The 22,490-nt window shown below is 27.7% G+C and overlaps 1 protein-coding gene across 1 annotated transcript in view; it reads right to left on the bottom strand.

The window, feature by feature from the left end:
- Window positions 1-22,490, bottom strand: part of LOC100197649 (vacuolar protein sorting-associated protein 54) — a 74,876-nt gene that overhangs the window by 28,310 nt on the left and 24,076 nt on the right. The window contains exons 3-8 of the mRNA XM_065806151.1: window positions 21,706-21,784; window positions 21,266-21,297; window positions 17,491-17,619; window positions 11,283-11,425; window positions 10,142-10,241; window positions 9,437-9,579 (exon numbers count right to left, since the gene is read on the bottom strand). Coding sequence (XP_065662223.1) covers window positions 9,437-9,579; window positions 10,142-10,241; window positions 11,283-11,425; window positions 17,491-17,619; window positions 21,266-21,297; window positions 21,706-21,784 — 626 coding nt within the window. The remainder of the gene's footprint in view (window positions 1-9,436; window positions 9,580-10,141; window positions 10,242-11,282; window positions 11,426-17,490; window positions 17,620-21,265; window positions 21,298-21,705; window positions 21,785-22,490) is intronic.

Genomic DNA, 22,490 nt, shown 5'->3' with positions numbered 1-22,490 from the left:
ATTAAAAAACAATTTTATAAATCTTTTTTACGGATTGCAATTAACTAACACCTTTCAAGTGGGTTACTCTAAATAGGCGCAACTTTAGGTTGGGTATTGGTTCCTGTTTTTAGTTTTAAAAAGTTTTTTTCTTAAACAAAGAAACCAAAACCAAAAATTTAAGTGCATCATAACCTACTTTAATGGACCAAGGTTAAGTAAAAGTATAAGTCAGAAGTATGCAAGTTAGAAAGACAGCATAGAGAAATGCCTATAGACCTGTCATTTAAGAAACACATCAACAAAGAAAACTCAACCCCCCATTACAGATTCATAAGTTTCAATGTTCATATTTTTCTGGAAGCACTAAACCAAACCAATCAATTAAAACTACACGATAGCGTGTAACAAATATGGTGAGCTTAAAAGCGTGCTCTAATTCATAATGTAAAATGTAAAAAAAAAGTACTAGATTTAGACAAAAAGACCTGAAATATTTCTTATCAAAAGACCTGAACTATTTTTTATCAAAAAGACCTGTAATATTTCTTATCAAAAGACCTGTAATATTTCTTATCAAAAGGACTCTTTAATGCGCTTTCAAATTTAGAAACAAAGTCCTAAATCTTTTAAAATAATATATAAGTGTGGATATAAAATATTGATTTATCTTGTACCAAGCTAATTGTTTAAGCTTGTACCAAGCTAATAGATTAATATTGTACCAAGCTAAGGAGTTGTTCATAAGTTACTCAACGCTAAATTTAATTATTGAATAAAACAAAAAAGAAAACAAATTTTTCCCTTACAGAGCCTTTTGATCAAACCAAAAATTAAATTAACCCCTAATATTCAATGTAATTTGCCACATAAAAGAGCAAATGATCGTAAAATTACGAAACTCACAAATAAAATTTATGAATAAAATGGTGGTTTCTTTTCAACTTTTTTTTTTAAATGTGATATTGAATTAAAAAAATAAAACGTTTATTTCAAAATATAAAATCTTTTCTTGTGGTTTTATTAATTTTTTTAATGTACTTTTTTTAAATCCGCAAAGCAATACAATTGCACTTTTTACAGTACTCAGCTAAAATGTATAAACTAAAGTATTTAACAGTTTCTGTTTTACATTATGTGTGCATTAGATCGTTTTTAGGTAAAGTTCATGCTGTCATAATTGATGCAAGAATTCTTTTAATGTTATTTTTTATATATTAAACAAATCTATTTCTTATATTTAATATATATATATATATATACACACACACACACACACACACACACACACACACACACACACACACACACACAGAGTATAAATCTATGTATGCATGTATACTTATTTTAATGTTATACATTTATATTTAATTATAGTTATTCGAGATTCATATTTTTGGCAAAAATAAAGTTGTGAATGATGTCTTCTTAAGTGTGAGGAAATGATAATATTTGAGAATATTTTAGTGAACTTTATGTTTGTAGATAATTGACCCATTTATAATTAATGTTAAGTTAAAGTTTAATTATGAATATATTAGGTTTGTAAAAATTGTTTTTATTATATCGCAATGCACAATCAAGGTTTTAGACTGAATGATAATGAAAAAAAGGTTTTTGTTTCTTTAAATTATATATTTTTATACAATTTATATAAAAACTTTTTTTTCACCTTTTGAAAGTTTGATAGGCTTACAGCCAGGGCCAGGTTTGTGACCGGGGCTACATAAATATTTATACATCTTGAAGTATATTTTTTTTTATTCAAAATTCATGTTGTATTTTGTGTATACATGCAAATATAAACATCATTATGATCAACATGATCATCAAAATCATCAGTATTATCATCATGATCATCATATTCATCATTATCATTATCATCATCACCATCATCATGATCATCATCATGATCATCATCATGATCATCATCATGATCATCATCATGATCATCATCATGATCATCATCATGATCATCATCAACAGCATAAAAAAGGAAGGCTAAAGCCTGATGATGATGTTGATGATGATGATCATCACCATCATCAACTTTATCATCATCATCATCATCATCATCATCATCATCATCATCATCATCATCATCATCATCATCATCATCATCATCATCATCATCATCATCATCATCATCATCATCAGGCTTTAACCTTCCTTTTTTATGCTGTTTCTCTAATATAAACAATCTAGAGCATTTTTTTCCTAACTAAAGCTTATACATACAATATATAAGGCACTCTCTTCAAACTTTCTTACTTCTACCACTACCATTTTCAAATTACTTTAATCTTTTCTAACAAATGTTGTTTGATACAACATTTTTTCTAATCTGTCCATAATTATGCCTCCTTTTCTTGCCTTGCTAGAGTCACACCAACCATCCATCTTATCATCTTCTCTTTCAGCAAATACTACACCATATAAATACTAAAGTTTATACAACAATAAAAGGATATAGTAAGCCAGCAACTAAATAAATAGCAAACAGATATGCTTATATCCATAATATGCACGCTTCTGGAAGAAACGTTTGGAAGCTTTTATTACTTTTCTTCGATTTTAAGACATCATTCTACTCCACATTTTTCTCAACATTTTTCAACATTAATCTTTTTTTTTAATCTTTTTTACAAAAACATCTCTCTTAAGAACAAATGTCCTTTTATTATTTCAGTTTCAGACAAGATTTTCATCATAGTCTTAAAAAGTCTTCTCTACAACTCTCTTTAATTTTTGCTAAACTTTTAAAAAGTGCTAAATAAGTGGTTGCAATTTTTTAAAACTCTATAAAACACTTTGACCTCTTTAACTATTCTACGATTAGTCTTCACTCTGTTATTAGTTTCTTTATATAAAGGTTTTGAAGAAATTAAATAATTTCTTTCTAACTGCTGTAGTAAAGTTATTCTTAAAGGCCTAGCCTCTTCTTTCTTTCAAGTAACTTTAAGGGTACCACAAGGTTCTATATTTGCTCCTGTATTATTTCTTATCTACAATAACAATCTCAATAAAATCTAAAGTGGCTCTATTTGCTGACGACTTAACTATATACTTTTGTCTTGACAAAAAATCTTCACTTTTTAATTGCTTAGAACAAGCAGAAGATTTTAAATCTAATTTGTTTTCAGTAAAAGCTGAAGGCTTGCAGTGGCTTTTGGATTTAAATTCCACAATTTTTATTAACAAAACTCATTTACTGCAAAAAAATATTGCAATATTGTTGGCATCCCTATATTGACGAATAACAACCCTTTTACTCTCAGACAAAGTCTAAAAGCACATTGCTAATGTAATCAGACTTGCTTCATCCGCCAAGGTCAAGCCACCCTCACATTGTTATAAGATTGCATTTCTTTCTTTTTTCTACAAATACAACCATGGTCAATTCTTAAACGAGCTATTATTTTTATAACAATAAACCAAATCTCATTCTTGCTTGGCTTTTTATTCAACAAGTTGCATCCTTTCACTGTATTTGTCCCTTCATGCTATAAAAACTTTTTATAGCATAATTAATCCAGTTTTTTTCTTTGAACATCAAAAAAACCTTATAATTCTTACCCATCTTCATGTTTTCCTTATTATACAATTTACAACTTTTTAAGTCTTCAGTTATAGATTTCCTAGTATTTTAACTTATTCTCTATTTTAAAGTAACTCATAACTTAATAGTGGTTGCTTGCAATCTTGTTGGAAGTAAATTAGAGTTTAAAAATATATAAATGTATGCCAGTATTTAACAAATAGTAAATGTAAGCATAAAATTATAATATATTAAGTATTATAAACTTTTTTCTAGCCCTGGCTATCAACCCCTGCTAAATCTTATAATTTTGCCGGGGCCGGGTTTGCAAAGTCTCATTTTTAGACAAGGCTGGGACCCCAGTCACTTATTAACACTATATAAAGCAAGCTTATGAAGAAGACCAGCATGCCAAACTTTATTGAAAGCTTTTAACATGTCAAGAGCAATAGCCCATGCCTTGCTGCCTCCATCTAATGCACAATAGAATCTTTCAGTTACAGCTGTTAGTAAGTCAGCCATAGAATGAGAAGTTCGAAATTCATATTGATTTTCAGAGAGTTGTTTGAAGATAGTATACTAAAAATGAGATGTTAGAAATATGTTGATTAAAGTCTCGAAGTCCTTGCTAATAATAGAGAAAAGACTGATCAGACAAAAAGAATGATCAAACCTGGAATGGCAGGAAGAGTTTAACCATTAGATTCAAGAGACAAATTAAAGGGAAAAACTCTTTGCAAATAGTTTTGATTTATTCTTGGGAGAGGTTATAAGTTGCGACTTGTTAGAGGTGAAATGTTTGACTTTGTTAATGACACTGTAGAAGATTTTCCTAAAGAATCTCTAGAATCTAAATACTTCTAATACTTACTATTGTATTTGTTATTGTTTTTACCTTACTTAACATTATTAATATTATCTACTTTATAATAATACTGAACTTAATAGTAGTGCCCCATCGAGCATGTTTGACACTGAACCCTTAGCACATTTGCAACCGAGGTGATGGCGAGAAAGAGTCACAGCACTTTGTTTTATAAGAAAAGGTGAACGAATGTGTATGGAAATATCTTTGAACGAAAGTGTATGCAAATGTACTTTTTTATATAATAAACATTTATTATATAATTTTAAATATTATATTATGTGATATCAAGTTTTGCAGTTTTACTTGCATTGCGACAACATATCCTTAATTTTGATCTCTATTGGTTAATTTTGTTTTATTAATTTTTTTTTATTGTAAAACAATTAAAAAATTTCCATAGAATATAAGCCTGTGTGATGAGCAGTTAGCGCACCAGCATTCGAAGCAGAGCGCTGAGGTTTAAATCCGATTGTTGGAACTTTTTATTTTTTTTATTTTTGTTTTGTTTTTATATTTTTATTTTGTTAAATTATTTTTTTATTGTTTTTTTATTTTGTTTTTATATTTTTATTTTGCTAGTTTTATTTTGATTATTCTAAAATAAAAAATAAAAAACTTTTAAAAAGAGAGCAATAAATTTGTTTTGTTTTGCATTTTAAATAACAAAAATTAAAAAAAAAACAAGCTGGTGATTTAAACTTGCCACGCAGAGACCTAAACTTTTTTTAAACACAGTAAGGAGGTTTAAATAATATGTTTTTATTATGATCATTAAAACTTTTAATTTTATTTTTAAAATTAATCATTTTATTAAATTTATTATTTTCAAAAATAACAAAACGTTAAAATTAACTAATATTGAGATAATAAAGAAATTTAATGTGTTATAGCTTTTTTACCACGCCCCTGGTAAACATTTTAAACCTAGTGCCCAACAATGACAGAATTTAGACAAACAAAGGTGTAGTTAAATGATTTTAGTTTAATATGTATATTTTAATAACCTTTTTTGTTAAATTTTGTTTCTTTTTTTTTTAATATTAAGTTATGTTTATAAAAATTTTTGTTGAAAAGATGTACATTCTGTTTCTACACTAAACATTATTAGGGATGTACCGGAATTTGTGAATTTAGATCATTCCGGTTTCAGCTGGAATTGCAATATTTCAGGCTGGAATGCCGGAAATTATTTTTTACTTTTTTTTTAAAGACATGTGACAGAGACTGTGTAAATTAAATTAAAAAATCACTGCCCTATACTGAAATGAAAAACTCAAGGTAAGCCTAGGTAAAAAATACAAAATTATTAACAAACACAATGTAATTTTATTTGCAGTAAATTACTGCATTGACAGATCCAGGATTTTTTGGTGTTTGAGGATAGCTAACTTCCAGACATGAAGCAAACTCAAAACATTGTATGTTTATACTTATGTCAAATAATGAGGCTTTGCAAAAAATCGCAATGATTGGAGGCTAAGAATAAAAAAGCCTTTCATCCCTCCCCCTCCCCCACCCTAAACGCGAGGGGCAACAAGTTGATAAAATGTTTTTTGTTCTTTTCTTAACTAGACTTAAATTCATTGATAAGTTTTAAGTTTCATAGTATTATCTCTCAGCATTCAAAAATTATGACGATAGAAAGGTTAAACCCCCCTCAATTTAAGGGGCTTACAAATTTTATATGGTCATAATTATTAAAACATTTTTTGTCAAAAATGTTACCTGCCTCTGAAAATAGTTTCATTCTAAATGTTACTTAAATTTTAAATAATTAAAAAGCATAGGATGCCTAATATAGTAAATATTTCATTTTTAACCTAAATAGAAAAATAGAAAACAAAGAAATAATTTTGAATATAAATATTATGCAGGTTAAAACTTTCAAAAAATAAAACTATAATAAACAAATAAAAACAAAATATTAGATTTAAATGAAACAAGAATCAAATTAATGAAATAGGTTATATATATATCTATATATATTATAGGTTATAAAAATATATTATGTAGACATGATGCTGAGGTGCACGGTTTCCCTTTCAATGGTTAAGTTAAAAAATTACAAAAGTATAATTCTTGTTCCGGTCGGAATTTTATTAACAATTCCGGCAAATAGTTAGGGGTGTACCGATCCGGTACACCCCTAACCACCATCAAAATTTTAATCAGCAGAATATGCAAAATATCAAAATAATTTGCTGCTGCACTGTGTTTATGATTCTCCATGTCAGAATAATATTTCATTGTCAATTTAGATTTTGTGAATAATTTAAATTGCAGTTAATAATTTTCATAATAATCAACAATAATCACTGCATTAGGGAGTAACTAATAAGTACTTATAATAAACTCATAAAAGAACTTGAAAATTACATTTTTGCTGTGTGTGTTCTTTATCGATGTGTCCTTCTCTGTTCATGAAAACATTATTTTTTTCAATTAAACTTTCTTATTTTTATTAATTATTTTCTCTTTTATTAATTAAAATAATAGACAAATAAACATTTTTTTTTTTTTTTATAATTTTATTTTAATTATCTTATGATGGTAGAGTTATTTTTCAGGTTTAACTGGAAATATTTTAAATTTATTTGTTTTTTTATTTCCTTAGTTCTACTTTGGTGCTCTACCAATGATCGTAAGTTTACTTTGTCTAGTGTGAAAATATGGTTTTAACTTAGTAAACTTTAATTATTTAAACTTTACTATGTTGATCATTAGCTAATAGTTTAAAAGTAAATTAGTTTTTCGCAATCAAGGCAAAATAATTTTATTTTTTGGTAAAATTACAAAATTTGTTTGCACTGATAGCTTTTATATTTTTCTTATTTTGTATAATTGACTTATGTAATTAATCAAGTCTGTAATTAGTAGGTAATTAGTTAAGTCTGTGCATTTAACACACATTTAAGAGACAAATTTCTTTCTTATAGAAAAAAGATTTTACATGCAAACTTTAATATTCTTTAAAATTAACGGGGCAAGAGTCCTAATGAGTACTGGATGGTCTGGAAAAAAATTATAGAATTTATATATAACTATAATAAAATTATAGAATAACTTATTAAAGAAAAAATAATAAGATCAGCCTCTGTTTTTTTTTCTTTTTTGTTTTTAATAGAAGTTTACAACTAGAAGTTATAAAGTATTGAACACGCTTCAAGTGGGTATTCTAAATATTAATTAGACAGGTACTAATATCCAATCTGTTGATAAATAACGTTTACCATAGCGTTTAAAGTTTTTTAAAGTTAATTATATTAGATTTTTTTTTTCATAGCTTTAAAAAGTAAACTATAAATATAGTTTTTCTATATGTATATAGTTATTTTTCTACCGCTTACTACAAAATATTGAAGTAAGGAATAACTATAGAAAAGGTTGGTGCAGAATAGATTTACCAAGACCACTATTTTACGGGTCCAGACAGCTAGTTATTATTATTAGTCTGATTAACACTAAAAGCAGCCATTTTTAAAAATACTAGCAAAAACAAACAAATTCTATTGGTGGCAGCATAGAACTTTTACTACAAAGCAAGAGTAATTGCTTATGAGCAAGAGAAAAACTTTATTCATGTATTTTAGAGCAATTGCTTTTGAGTAATTGCTTCTTTTAATTCACCTGGTCTATAAATTATAACTTTTTTGTTACTAAATATTTTACCAATATTTGGCTGAAGATCATCATAATTGCTTACAGGTAAAACAAAAAATTAAAAACATTACTTAACACTAATACTTTTATTTTGACGATGATTAATAACTGATTAGTATCACCAGATAATTAACCCTGATCGATATCACCAGTTTGATTGACAATATTATTGTCTGGTAAACTTGTAAAAATTAATTACACATAGATGAATAGCATGATTGTAAGACATTTAATGTTCAGCTTTATTTTCCTAGCCATTATTTATCATTAAGCACTGCATATCAAAAAATGGTTTTGAGGTGCAGAACCTAATAATTGGTTGAAATTGAGTAGAAAGATAGTAAAAATAACAAATGTAATGATAAATATGTTATTAGTCAGAATAATTTTTGTTTCAAAGTATTTCATAGTTAAAATAATTGTTGATTTAAAGTAATTCATATTTAGAATAATTTTTGATGCAAAGTAATTCATTACTTGATCACAAACAGTTGATAACTTTTTGAGATAATATATATTAGGCAGAAAATGCTGATCTTAAAACTTGACTATTTTGAATTGTTGTAAAACTTAAAAAAAGAGCGCTATAATATTATAAATATCAATTTTTATTAGAAAATTTGACTGTATTTTTAATTTAATAAGATCATCACTGAAAAAATTGACAAAAAGTTTAAAAAACCGTAAACATGTTTAAACTAATTTAAATATTCCTAACATTTTTTTTTTGCACAAGACAATATTTTGAACTTAAAGTAAATTGATGGGAAAAAAAAATCTGAATATATTACTCTTATATAAAAAGAATACATTTATAACTATTATATAATTAGTAATAAAAATTGATCAATTGAAATTAATCAAATTAAAATTAATCAAATTAAAATTGATCAAATGAAATTAATTAAATTAAAATTGATATAATGAAATTAATGTAATTAGTCAATAGCTTTAAACATGAAACAAAAAATATAATTTTTTAGATAAATGATTGTGAGATATAAAATAATGCATTATATGATTAATATATTTATATTAACCTAAATAGGTTATTTAAATTAATAGATAAAAAAAAATTAAATAGTTATTTTTGACTAATGCATTTAAATATAAGTAGAAGTAATAAAAAATAATCTTAAATAGATAAACTCAATTTAAATTTTTTGCCCGATTGTTATTTGCCCGATTTAAATCAATTATGTAAATTAATCAACTTAAATCAAAACTTGAATGAAACTAAGATAAAACCTTTATCTTAGCACAAAAATTTTTTTTATGACTACAACTTCAATAGTCTACAAATAGTCTAACATAATAGGTAACAGTGCAGGTAAATAATTTCATGCTTAAGATTTAGGGAAAATTATACAAACAATATCAATAATATTCACCTGAAACATTGCACTCCTAATAGTTCTTGCTGCAAAACTTCTAAAGATGTTTCTATTAAATCTAGAGCACTCACAAAATCTGAATTTGATAAAAGGAGTTGAATGGTAGGTTGAGTTTGATGAATAGTTGCCATTAGTTTCAGCTATAAAATAAATCTAAATATATAAAAAAAAAAGTAAATAAAACAACATTTTTTTTTTTTTTTAATTATTCACCTCCCCAAAGCCTAAAGGGGGCCACTACAGTCGAGGAGGCTACTCATTTTTTTGTGTTTTTTTTTTTTAGTTATTATTCGTGGTGCAACCCTCTCTCAATTCTTTAACTCCGAAACACGAACCTTGCCGAGCAAGGCCGCTGCGCGGAGAAATTAAGTTGAGCGCGGTACTTCCAGGGACGTGGTGGAAGTCGAACTTCAAACCTCTCGCTTAAAAAGCGAGCGCTCTTACCACTACACCACTACCGCATCTATACACATATACGCATCTATACATCTATACACATATACGCATCTATACATCTATATCACATCTATAAAAAAATTAAAATTACAACAACAACAAGAAAATTTATGTAATATAAATATAAAAAAGTTAAAAAAGAAAAAATTAAGATATAACATCTGCGCTAAAATCAAATATTTTTTTTGTTATAAATAATAATAAAACTTTTTTTATAAAAATAAGTCAATAAAAAATTAACAAAACCTTCTCCTCAACAATTTCATATCTCTCACGAAGACGCATTAACCTCATCATATTTAGTGGTACTTTTACTAAATGATTACGTATTTCATTTAATCGAAGCCTAAAAAGATTATTCAACTATATCCATACTATATAAAAAAAAAAAAAAAAATTTTATCAAAAAACGTATCAAAAAAACCAAACATTACAGCAAAATTTACTTTTAACAATAGTTGCTTGCCCAGGTGAGGACCATTGAAAGAGATCATGGACTAACATTTATGTGGAATAAATTAAAATCATAAACTTTTTTTTATTAAGATGGAGATGTATTTACAAAAACACTCTATTGTCAAAACAAAATTGTTGTGGCAGTAAAACTTGTTTCTAAATTCTTTGATATGAACGCGATGTGTTCAAAACAATTAACTTGTAATGTATCTATTGTCTACAAAGTTAAATTTTAAAAAAGGAGTGTGTGACCATGGCAAAATTACATTAAAAATGTCAAAAAGGTTAATGCTATAACAATCTCCGGAAGGATTTTAAAAATACTCATTATAAGTGTTTGCTTTTATTAAAAACAATGTATGAGTAAATTATTGTATAAAGGTTTTGTGCATCAATAAAAAAAAAAATTTATCCAGCAAAGAATATAGGATCTTGGTCTGATTGAAAGAAAATATATTCTATTCAAAACAAAATTTCACTTTTTTGTGTTACAGAAAAATGAGGTTAAGAAAAAAAAGCATCTACATATAGTATGTACATATAACAATTATTAAAAAAAACAAAAAAAATTAGAACATATGTTTGAAAAAATTAAAAAATAAGGAATTATAATGAACTATTATGAAAAAATTAAAAATAAGTCGGGAATTATAATGAACTATTTTAGTTAAAGCAAAACTAAAATTGTTTTATTTTTTTTAAATAAAAAACTTTTAAAACAATAATACTTAAATTTCAAAAATCATCTTAACACTATCATAATTTTATGGTATTGGATGGATTTTCTCATAATACTGTTTCTTCGATATGTATTTGACCTTGATATCTTTCTTTAACTGAAGCATTTGAATTGCTATCTGTAATGCACTCTTTGAATTTTCTAATATACATATAAACATTTATAAAATTATTTATAAGACTAATGACTTACCGAAGTTGCTTTACTTCTTGACAGGAGAGTTGAACATCAACTTGCAGCTTGTCTTGAGAATTCATAGCAAGAAAAAAGTCAGATGATTTTGTTGCAATCTGTTGTGAAAGATTGACCTCAATCATGTCAAGGTAATGCGCAAGCTAAATAAATAAATAAAACGAATAAAATTAGAAAAAAATAATCATAAATAGCTTTATGAAAATTAAAATTGAATAAATAAATGAACAAAACAAAATAAAAAAACAATATCAAACAAAAACAAAATAAACAGCAAACAAACAAAAAGCAACAAACTAAAAACTAAAATAAAATAAAAAAATTATTTATATAAACTAGTAAAAGTCTTTAGTGATTTAATTGCAAATAACTTGGTCTGCTGTCATTCTTACAATAGATATTTTAAATATTTTCTTCCCCATGCTTCTCTATTACTTTTTTTTCTCAAATAGCCAACCAAAAAAATCTTAACATAAAAAGCTTTAGATTTTAACAACTAAACAAGTGCAGTAGTACTTTATATATAGAATAAAACAAAACAGAATACTTTTTTAAATATTTTTTTATTTAATATTTCCATCTATTCCAGTTAAAAAATATTTTATTAACAATGTTTTTAAAGATAAATTCCATTTTATTTACAAGGTGCCAAAAGATAAATCACATCACATGACATGTCCTTTAGCAAAGTTGCATCTTTTACTGCAACTTCAAAAAACTTTTATATTTATCTTATTTTTTACTTCAAACATCAATGCTTTAGAATTCTATTCAGTCTTCATGCTCTCCTGACTGACCAATAGCAGTTGCATACAGCCTTGTTGAAAGTAAATATATTTGAAAATAAATAAATGAAGTTTATAAAAATTAAAATTTGAAATATATTTCAAATAAATAAATTCTTAATAAAATAAATAAAAGATTTTTCATTCTGAAGGTAATAAAGAAAAAGAACTCTATTTTATAAATTTTTATTTGTTTTAACAACTGCTTTTTGTTTATTATTCACATATTATTTTTAAAATTTTATTTTTTATTTTATTTTTGTTTTAAATTGTTAATAATAATATTCATAATCTTGTAAGCTTTAAAACCAGACAACACGATCACAAAAACACAAACCAGCTTCATCAGAAAAAATAATATCGTCCCATAGCTTCTACACAACTTCACTCAATAAAAACAAATCTGCTGAACTGCAACTTTTAATCAAAAAAAGTTTAATTCTACACACCATCAATAAAAAACTGTACACTATTTAGAAAAGTTAGAATCAGTCATGGAGGCCAAGATTTAATTTAAAGTTTGAAATAGTACAATGGCAAGTCACCTAGACAATAAAAACTACAATCACAAAGAATCTAAACAATTTTGGGCTGAATTAAAATTCTTGCCATAATAAATTATAGCATGTTGTACTTATCACCCTGAGACATTTTTCAAGTGCTTCAGTAACATTAAATGAAGTAACTAGTGGTATGTAAAGGTAACACAATGTAGTCTTTATTTTTTAAAGTTTGAAGGACTTTGGTGACATCGTATTTATTAAATTTTCTTTAATTCACTAACAAAGTATAAATACACAACTTGCATAGCAAACTCCTAATATGATCTTACATATGTTATATAAAATCAACCTATATCAGATCATATCTTTGATATGTATCTTTTAATACAAATGTGTATTTGAAAATTCTGAGCATGTTCTTTGTTTGCTGCTATTAAGCAAATGTAAGATTCTCAAAGATTACATGCAGCTTACTATTTTATCCTTTTACTATTAATAAATATAAACAATATTTTTTCCACTGCGCTTCTTAACTTGTATTTTTTTTGTCTTCAAGCAACGCTTGTCTGGTGTTTTTATTTGCCTCATTTTTGACCTCTTTGTACTTTTTTAATTTGATTAGCTCTATTTGCTGTCCTGTGATTTAGGGTCACACTGTTTTTAGTTTGTTTGATGCCTTTAGAATGAATTTATGCAAATTTTTAAGTCAAATTTTAATTTGCCTTTATCAATCAGTAAAATTTTATAATCAAGTTTTTTTTTCAACTCTAATAGCGATTGCTGCAAGCAATTGGTATTAGAGTTGGAAGTTACTGGAAGAGAAAAGATGAAGTTTATAAAGCAAGATAATGGTTAACAGACAACTTAAAAGATTACAAATTATATGAATTAGGAAAACAAGATTAAGGGAGCGAAGCCTAAAGAACTAATGTTCAATTTTTGGAGCACTTAGGAACAGTCACAGTAAAAAGATGAGACCCAATTGAATGACAAGCAACACCAAAATGAATATTAGTAGATGGCACCATAGTCATAGTATTTAACTAGTCTAGTCTAGTCTTATAACACTTAAAATCCTCTCTATACTAGTGCTCAACCTACTTTAGAGTGCATCAAATTGAAAACATTATATTTCGCTATAGTTAAGTTGCATATATTCTGGTATAAATATTGAAATGCCAGGAGCAAATTGTGCTAGTTTTGGTTATTCAGTTTCAAGATATTGTTTTGGATCGCATATATTATGCATTCCATATAAAAATGATTAATATTGCATGAAATAAAGACACCAACAGTTAATAAATGGAGTTACGTGACAGAGTTTGTAATGATTTGCGTATGCTATATAAAAATATGTTATATAAACATTTTATCAACTGTATAACTAGATGGATGTCTACGGGCATAAATGTATAAATGAGTTTATACTCAGAGTATATTTATTTGAAATGTTAGCTAATAGAGCTTAATAAACTCTATATTCTATATAAATGGATTAAGGTAATAATTTATATATCACTCTCTACATTATGTTGGTATCTTTACTGGAAACAAGAAAATCCAGGTATATTTGTATAATTTTAGATTATTTAAAAGCACTTATTCATGGATCATATTCATTAAAAAAAAAAGTTTAAAATATCTACCTTAAGAAGTAAAAAGTTAGAAATTTCTACCTTCGAAGGTAGAAAATTATACCTTAGTATACCTAATTATTGCCAAATTTATATTGAAAATAATGTTTTTTCATACAATTTTCTATTTAAAAGGTAGAAAATTACAACTTACTAAGGGTATATCACATATTCTACCCTACGGTTGAAACTTTTTTTTTGAGTGCAATACCATCAAAATTGTTTTGCAAAAATGTTTTTCTATTTTTCTATTATTATTAAGTAAAAGATTTATTCATTAAAAAAAGTATTTTGGAAAAAAATAAAGATTATAATAAATTTATATAAATACTTTAAAAATAGCTAGTATATCAAGCCTTCTTAAAGTAAAATTTCAAAGCTTGAATATCATTTTTTGTTTTTATTGTAACTTACAAAACACACTATCTACTGTAACTTACAGAATTTCAAAATCTTGACTATAATTTTAAGCAATGATTTAGTATCTATTAGGTTGAATGCAGGAAAATAATATCTCACTTTTTATTAAGTTATTTTGAGAGAAACAAGAAAAAATTTGAGGTTATGTTTAAGTAAAATAAGATATCCTGTGATAATTCTCTAGTTTCAAAGTCTGCTACAGTGTATGATGATATACTTAACTAATCTAGCTGACTTTACCACCAGTGGTGCTACTGTATGACAAATGTTTCTTTTACTTTAGAAATCGAAATTTGTAAACTAAACTCCTTATAAGCTTGTAACTCGCAATGAAGTTTCTGCAAAATGTAAGTTGTTTAAAATGCGGTCAATCAAGTGTAAATAAATTATTTAAAATATTATAAATAATTTATTTACACCTGATTGACCACATTAAAATAAGACAACTTGTTACTGTCTTATTCAAATATGATTTATCCAATTAAAAACAATCCCAAAAAAAAAAAAGAAGCTAAAATCAAGCAAAAATTGTTTGCATTATTTACAAGATAATGCTATTAGATTTGTTTAAAACTAAGTTATCAAAGTCAGCGCCAGAAAAAGTCATTTTAAAAATATTTGATGCACTCTCAGTTAGGTCACTCAATAAAGTTCAAGTTATTTTACAAAATCTATAGAAAATGGCCTGCGTTTCCAGACTAGTTAAATACTATGACTATGATGGCACAAGAGAAGTTAGCTTAATAGAGTATTTACGGAAAAGAGAAAGAGAAGCAACATCAGAGAAAACATTACGACAATGTGAAAATGGTTAAAGGTTGGCTGCAAGAGCAGCTCCAACTATGCTTACGATGCATTTTTGCATCTTGTATAAAAGAGAAAAAGCATTTGAAGATCCACTCCAGATATGGCAACAGTATTCCATACAAGGACAGATTTGAGATTTATAAAAAATAAAGAATAAAATCTAAAGTAAGAAAGTAAGCACAATAAAGAATGCAACCTTAACAGATGCTTATTTTGCAATGGATTTAATATATGGTTTCCAAGAAAAATAGGAAGTAAGAGTTAATCCTAGAAGACAAAGGGGTAGATGACTCATTGAGTGCATTACAGTTCATAAATATAGGAAGATCTAGATTATTGCAATAAGATTAGCTGGAAAAAATTGAGTTTTATCTGAGTTGATCAGCCGCTAAGTTTATCTGAGTTCATCTGCCGCTGAGAGGGCCATGATTTAGCAAAAGTGCGATCCTTTTAAGGCTCAAATGCCCCCTCCAAGCAACCAAAGAGTGTTGGCTTCTTATCAAGACAAGAATAAACGGTAGTATCATTAGTAAACAACGCCACCTTAGAGAATTTCTGGGAGACCGTTATTGTAAATTTAAAAAAGTATGGGGCCAAGGATAGAACCTTGAGGAATCCCTGAAGTTAAAGGAAATGAAGAAGAGTCCTGTCCATCAAAAATTAAATGATTATAATAATTAATGATTAATCGATAAACAAAAAGATTATCAATTTAAGAAATGTACATTTGTTAAAAAAGCTAAAAATGCTTGCTTACATTACTTTTATGTATTACTTTTGTGGAGCAGCGAAAAGTAGTCTTCTGAATTTAGCCTATCTTTTAAGTTTGTGAACAACATATTTTTAGCTTTTACTTCTCTCAACTATGAAGTAAAATCTTTACCAAAGACAAAGAATAAAATCTTTTTTAGACTACAAGTTTTATTGTGTATTATTTTTGTAGAGTGTTTTAAAGAAACAAAATATCAAATAGGAAGCATATGCACATGCTCATAAACATCTTTATGAGTAAAGATATATTGCATATAAATTTTTTTTATTAAAGCTACATGTAATAAATGCACCACCTGTGTTAAAATAAATAATAGTTTATTTAAAAACGACATTAGAAAACACATTTGATCTGAATATTCAAATAATAACAATATTTTGCTTAGTATGATTATGATAAAACACAAATTATCCACTGGCAGTATTTGAAGTACTTGGCAGTATTGATAGAAAAATCATTAAAAAATACATTTTAACCATTTGAAAGCATTTTTCAATTTAAACATATTGATTTATAATGTCAACAGTGTCCTTGCAAGGGTGTGACAAGTAAGGCCTAAGTCTCAAAAGAAAGTCTCAGAGAGGCGCATATTTACATATAGTGGTGGAATTAATGATCGCGAGATCAATGGATTTTTATTTTTATTGCTGACTCTATTTTTTTAAATAGCTTAAATTTAGAAAAAAATGTTAATTTACACTTTGCCTAAAATCAATTATGTTGGTGAATAAGAAAAATCGTAAAATACTATAAAATATTCAATCAAGTCTTTTTAAATACAATTTCGCAGTTTTCAGTAAAAATCTCCCTCCCCTTTAGGAGACAAGGCACAAACTATGTTCAACTATGAACAAAGCTTGGTACGGCAATGAACATCAATATGCGAAACAAACAACAGGGTTAGACATTTGTGGAAAATTTTGAAAACAAATTCTCATAGTTGCTACTTGAAGTTACAATTAAAAAAGCTCAACAAAATGCAGAAAAAAAATTATTTTCACAAAGGGTTTTCTAAAATGTTTATAATTGCTTCATAATATTTTACCAAAAAATTTTCTATAACATCTGATTAAATAAGAAATAAAATAGTACCCACTAATTGTAAAGTAATTTATCTTTTTTTGAAAACTTTCAAAATTTCTGAAAATTTCCAGGAAGTTTTCATTCCAAGTGAAAATGCTAAAATACTAAATTAACATCTTTACTATTCTTAAATAACTTTATTTTTATAAGTCCTACCAAAAAACTAAGATTCAAAAAAAGTTAATCATACATAATAAACTGAACCTTTTCTTGAAGAAGTTTGCCAGTTCCAGAGGATGATTGTAAAGTTGTTTTTTTTGTAATTTGACTCCATGGAAGCACTTCATTAAAAGTGCTTGGCTCTTCAAGATGAAAATCAGGTTTCAAAAACACCTAAAATTCAATATTTTTCTGGTTATCAAAATTATTTACTTTTTAATGTTTATAACAGTCATTTTTAAAAAAGGTCATTTCAAAAAAATATTTCAAATCAGAAAGGGTTAAGTATTACGCCTAAACAAAATGAATAAGTACCACAATAGTATTGATGATTTCAGTGTGACAAAGTAAATTATTTTATTATCAGTGTTCAGTAATTTGATTGAGTCAAGTTAGTATGTGCTGTTGGTTTTGTTTAAGTTTTTTTGTATGTTTGTTAATGTTTATCTACTAATGAGGGTACAGCTTTAAAACTCAGCTTTATGGTTCTGAGGCCTGCTGGTAATTAGGTTTCCCAAACTATGTGGTAGCTCTCAGAGAGGCTGATTCCATCAACAGCTAAAAAATATCAAAGTATTAACAGTGCCATGTTGTGCATGAATGGTGTCCCTTTTTGTACTTTAGGTTTGCATTGTCAAGACCACATTTGGAGCCCTTTGTTACGGCTTAGACTTTATTAATAGTAATGAGGCTATTGCTTGGGCTATTAAACAGCGTACTGAGTACTGTCTATGCTTTGAGTCAAGTTCATTAACAAATTTAAAAATGAATAAAGTACCAAAAACTATAAAACACAAAAAACCATTGTCATCACCAAGTTCTCTAAACCTATCATTCACTAAAATTCATGGTCTTCGAAGTAACTTTTCTTCTGTTGAGTCTTATCTCTTGCAAAGTTCACCAGACCTACTTGCTTTTTGTGAGACTAATTAGAGTTCAGCTGTCTCATCTTGTGATCTTAGTGTTGATGGTTATCTTCCTTTAATTCGTAAAGTCTCCAATAGTCACATGCTTCGCCTGGGCATTTACATTAGTAAGAATTTACCCATTTGTCGCGAAACTAGGTTTGAATCCAGATTATTTGATTATGTGCTTTCGTTTAGCACCACTTCACTCTATCACCTTTCTTTCTGTTCTATATTGCTCTCCTTCATCTCAAGACTGCACTCTTTTTGATGTTATTTCTGATCAAACTGACCAAGCCTTCTCTCTTTATCCATTAGCCAAAATAACTGTTGTTAGTAACTTTAATGCTCATCACACTGAACGTCTTGGTTCTAGTGTCAGAGACTATGCAGGCATTAAAGCCCACAACTTTTGCCTTTCTCAATCACTAACTCAAATAGTCAACTTTCCAACTCGCTTTCCAGACAACCCGAATTATTTACCTTCTCTACTCGACTTATGTCTCGTTTCTGATCCTAGTCAGTGCTCAGTCTCTTGACATTCACCCTTAGGTGCTTCTGATCACAGTTTGATCTCTCTAAAACTATTATCTCATTCTTCTTTATCATCTGAATGCCCCTATCATCATACCTCTTACAACTACCTTAAAGCCAGGTCAAACCTCACTCTTCCTCATGGTTTTCCTCACATTGTGCAGCTGCAATTTCCAATCGAAACCATTACTTCCATAGCTATCAGAAAAACAATTCTCAGTAAAACAGACGTCTGTTTATTACTGCCAGAAACCATTGTAAAAAAAGGTTTTGTCTAGTGCCAAAGCCCACCATTCTCAGGTCATGAAAACTCGTAATTTATCACAAAAATTAGGCTCTAATGACTACTGGAGAATCTTTAATAGTATCAACAATCTGTTATTCCACCTCTTTTGTATGGTTCAGACTTTGTTACCTCACCTAAAGACAAAGCTGAATTGTTTGCTAAGAACTTTTCATCAATATCATCTTAGATTCCACTAGTTGCATTCTACCTGATTTAGCCCTGAAACAAGTTGATCCATTGCTTGCCATTAACATCATTCCAGCTTCTGTATCAAAAGTGATTTCCTGCTTAGACTCTTCTACAGCTGGTGGACCGGACAGCATACCTGTTATAGTCTTGCAGAAGTGTTCTTCAGAGCTAATGTCTATTTTTTCAAAACTATTTAACATGTGCTTATCAGAGTCTTGTTTTCTAGCCTGCTGGAAAGCAGCATCGGTTATTCCTATTTTCAAAAAATCTGGAGAGCAATCTGATTCGTCTAACTACGGTTTCATTAGTCTTCTTCCTATCATAAGCAAGGTTTTTGAATCTTTAATTAACAAACACTTTATCTCTCGTCTTGAATCTAATAACTTTCTGATCATCAATATGGATTTGATTTTCTCATTCTACAGCTGATTTGCTAACAGCAATAACCGATAGGTTTTATCGTGCATTAGATAAAGGTGGAGAGGCCATTGCTCTTGACACTTCTAAAACTTTTGATAAAGTTTGGCATGCTGGTATTTTCCATAAGTTTTCTTCTTACAGCATACCTAGTAACATCTTTAAGATTATTGAATCCTTCCTTTCCAATCGTAGTATAAAAGTTGTCCTCGATGGACAGCCCTCTTCTTCATATTCTGTAACTTCATGAGTTCCTCAAAGTTCAATCCTTGGCCCTATACTCTTTTTAATTTACACTAACAATCTTTCAGATATTCTCACATCTAAGGTGGCATTTTTCACTGATGATACTACCATTTATTCTTGTCATGATAAGAAGCCAACATTCTCTGATTGCTTGGAGGGGATATTTGAGCTTGAAAAGGATTCTGGTACTGCATGGGGCTCACAGTGGCTGGTGAACTTCAATTCAGATAAAAAATTTTTTCAGCCAATCATTATCGCAATAATTTAGATCTTCCTTTATTTATGAGCGATAATGTACTTGATGAGTCATTTACCTTTTATCTTCTAGGATTAACTCTTACTTCCAATTTTTTTTTGGAAACCATATATCTAATCCGTTGCAAAATTAGCATCTGCTAAGGTTGCATCTCTTTATCGAGCTCGACACTTTCTTGCTCTGGATTCTATTCTCTATCTCTATAAATCAAATTGAGCCTTGCATGGAATACTGTTGCCATATCTGGGGCGGTTCTTCTAATGATGCCCTTTCTCTTTTAGAGAAGGTGCAAAAACGCATTGTAAACATAGTTGGACCTGCTCTTGCAGCCAACCTCCAACCATATCACATCGTTGAAATATTGCTTCTCTTTCTCTTTTCTACAAATACTATAATGGGCACTGTTCTAAAGAGCTAGTGTCTCTTGTGCCGTCTACTAAAATTCATTCTCGTGTTACTCGTCATTCAACTAAATCCTTTTTCTGTGACTGTTCCTAAGTGCTCCAAAAACTCTTATTCCTCGAACATCAGTTTTTTTCCTCGAACATCAGTTCTTAGGAAATCGCTTTCTTCATCTTGTTTTGTTGAATCATATAATTTGCAATCTTTTAAGTCGTCTGTCTACCGTTATCTTGCTCTACAATCTTCATCTTTTCTCTTCCAGTAACTTCTAACTCTAATAGTGGTTGCTTGCAGCCTTCTTGGAAGCGAAGATGTTTAAAAAAATAAAAAAAATGTTTTGTAAATAAGTTAGCATGTGCTGTTTTCTTTAATTATTTTTGCTTCAGATTAAGTGTTCAACAACTTAATTGATGAAAATATGAATGAGAAAAACCTTTAAATATTTTAAAATTAAGTTTTTTTGCGATTAGCACAAAATACTTAATTTAAATTTTTTTTTTTTTTTATTAAAAGATATTATTTAAAATGAATGATTCTGTTTTTCAAAAAAAAAAGTAGTAGAATTGTCAAAAAATTGAAAAATACCTCCGGTATTTCGGTGTCTTCATTTTTTAATTCTAAATTTGAAATTATAGAATATTAGTTTTATAGCATACCAATAATATGAGTTTTATAGTATACCAATAATATTAGTTTTATCTATATCAATAATATTAGTTTTATAGTATACCAATAATTAAAAGAAATAACATAAGAAATTAGAGGTTTTGTTAATGAGTTTTAAAAATAAATTCTGAACACACTTTATTAAATTACTTTTATAACAAAGTTCAAGCGAAATAATGTCTTCAACAGCACATCAATACATCAAAAGCAGTTTTATAAAAGTAAATCATGGTAGAAAAATAATAAAAATACAATAACATAACTAACCTTCCAATCAACAACAAAAAGTTGCTTTAAAATATAAAGAAAGAGGAGTAAGTATATATTAAAAAAACCTTATGACTATAACTGGAACTAACCTTTGTATTTTACATCTTTTTTTTTTCCCGAATGTGGGGCAAGTATAGTGCGTTTTAATCGTACATGATGCAGATATTTCTTTAGAAAATAAAATATAAAACATTTAAATGTACAAAATGTAAATAAAACTAAAAGTTATATTTATAAATGTAAAGGTTGCATAATTTCTGATTTGTTTGATGCAATCTTCAAGACCATTGCTGCAACCTATAAAATCATTAGATCTTGTTTTTCTTGACTTTAATAGACTTCTAAATCTTATAACAGTTAGAGCACCAAATAAAAAATATAGCAGATGCTGCTACTCTCCCCTGCACCTTAAATTTTTGATAGAAAAAAAAGAGTATATATATACAGGCCTAACACATTACCTCGAACGGCTTAACACATTACCTCATCCTAATTTTGACATCATAAAATACTAACTCATTTAAACTACCACAATAAAATAAGTTACAGTGAAACAAGTTTAATTTACTAATTAAGAAAAACAAATCTTCAAGTGTTGTTTTGTTAATGTACATATTGTGGGATGTCTATTTTGTTTTAATTTTTTTGGTTTTTTAATATTAGATAATTAAATTCAATATTACATTTTTTATTATCATTTAACACTAATTTATTTTCCTTTCTCAACACTTGTATTTGTATTTTTTAAATTGCGGCTTTTAATTTCAAGGGTTTCATTAATACACTGCAAAAAAGCTAAATTTATCTACTGAGAAATAAAAAACAATACTAAAAAAAGGAGACATGGTAATGAAATATCAAACTCTAATTAAAT

This window comes from Hydra vulgaris, chromosome 09 (genome assembly GCF_038396675.1).
Source record: "Hydra vulgaris chromosome 09, alternate assembly HydraT2T_AEP".
In the NCBI taxonomy this organism is placed as follows: Eukaryota; Metazoa; Cnidaria; class Hydrozoa; order Anthoathecata; family Hydridae; genus Hydra; species Hydra vulgaris.
The sequence above is the reverse complement of the archived record's forward strand: the minus strand, read 5'-3'. Positions and strand labels throughout refer to the sequence as shown.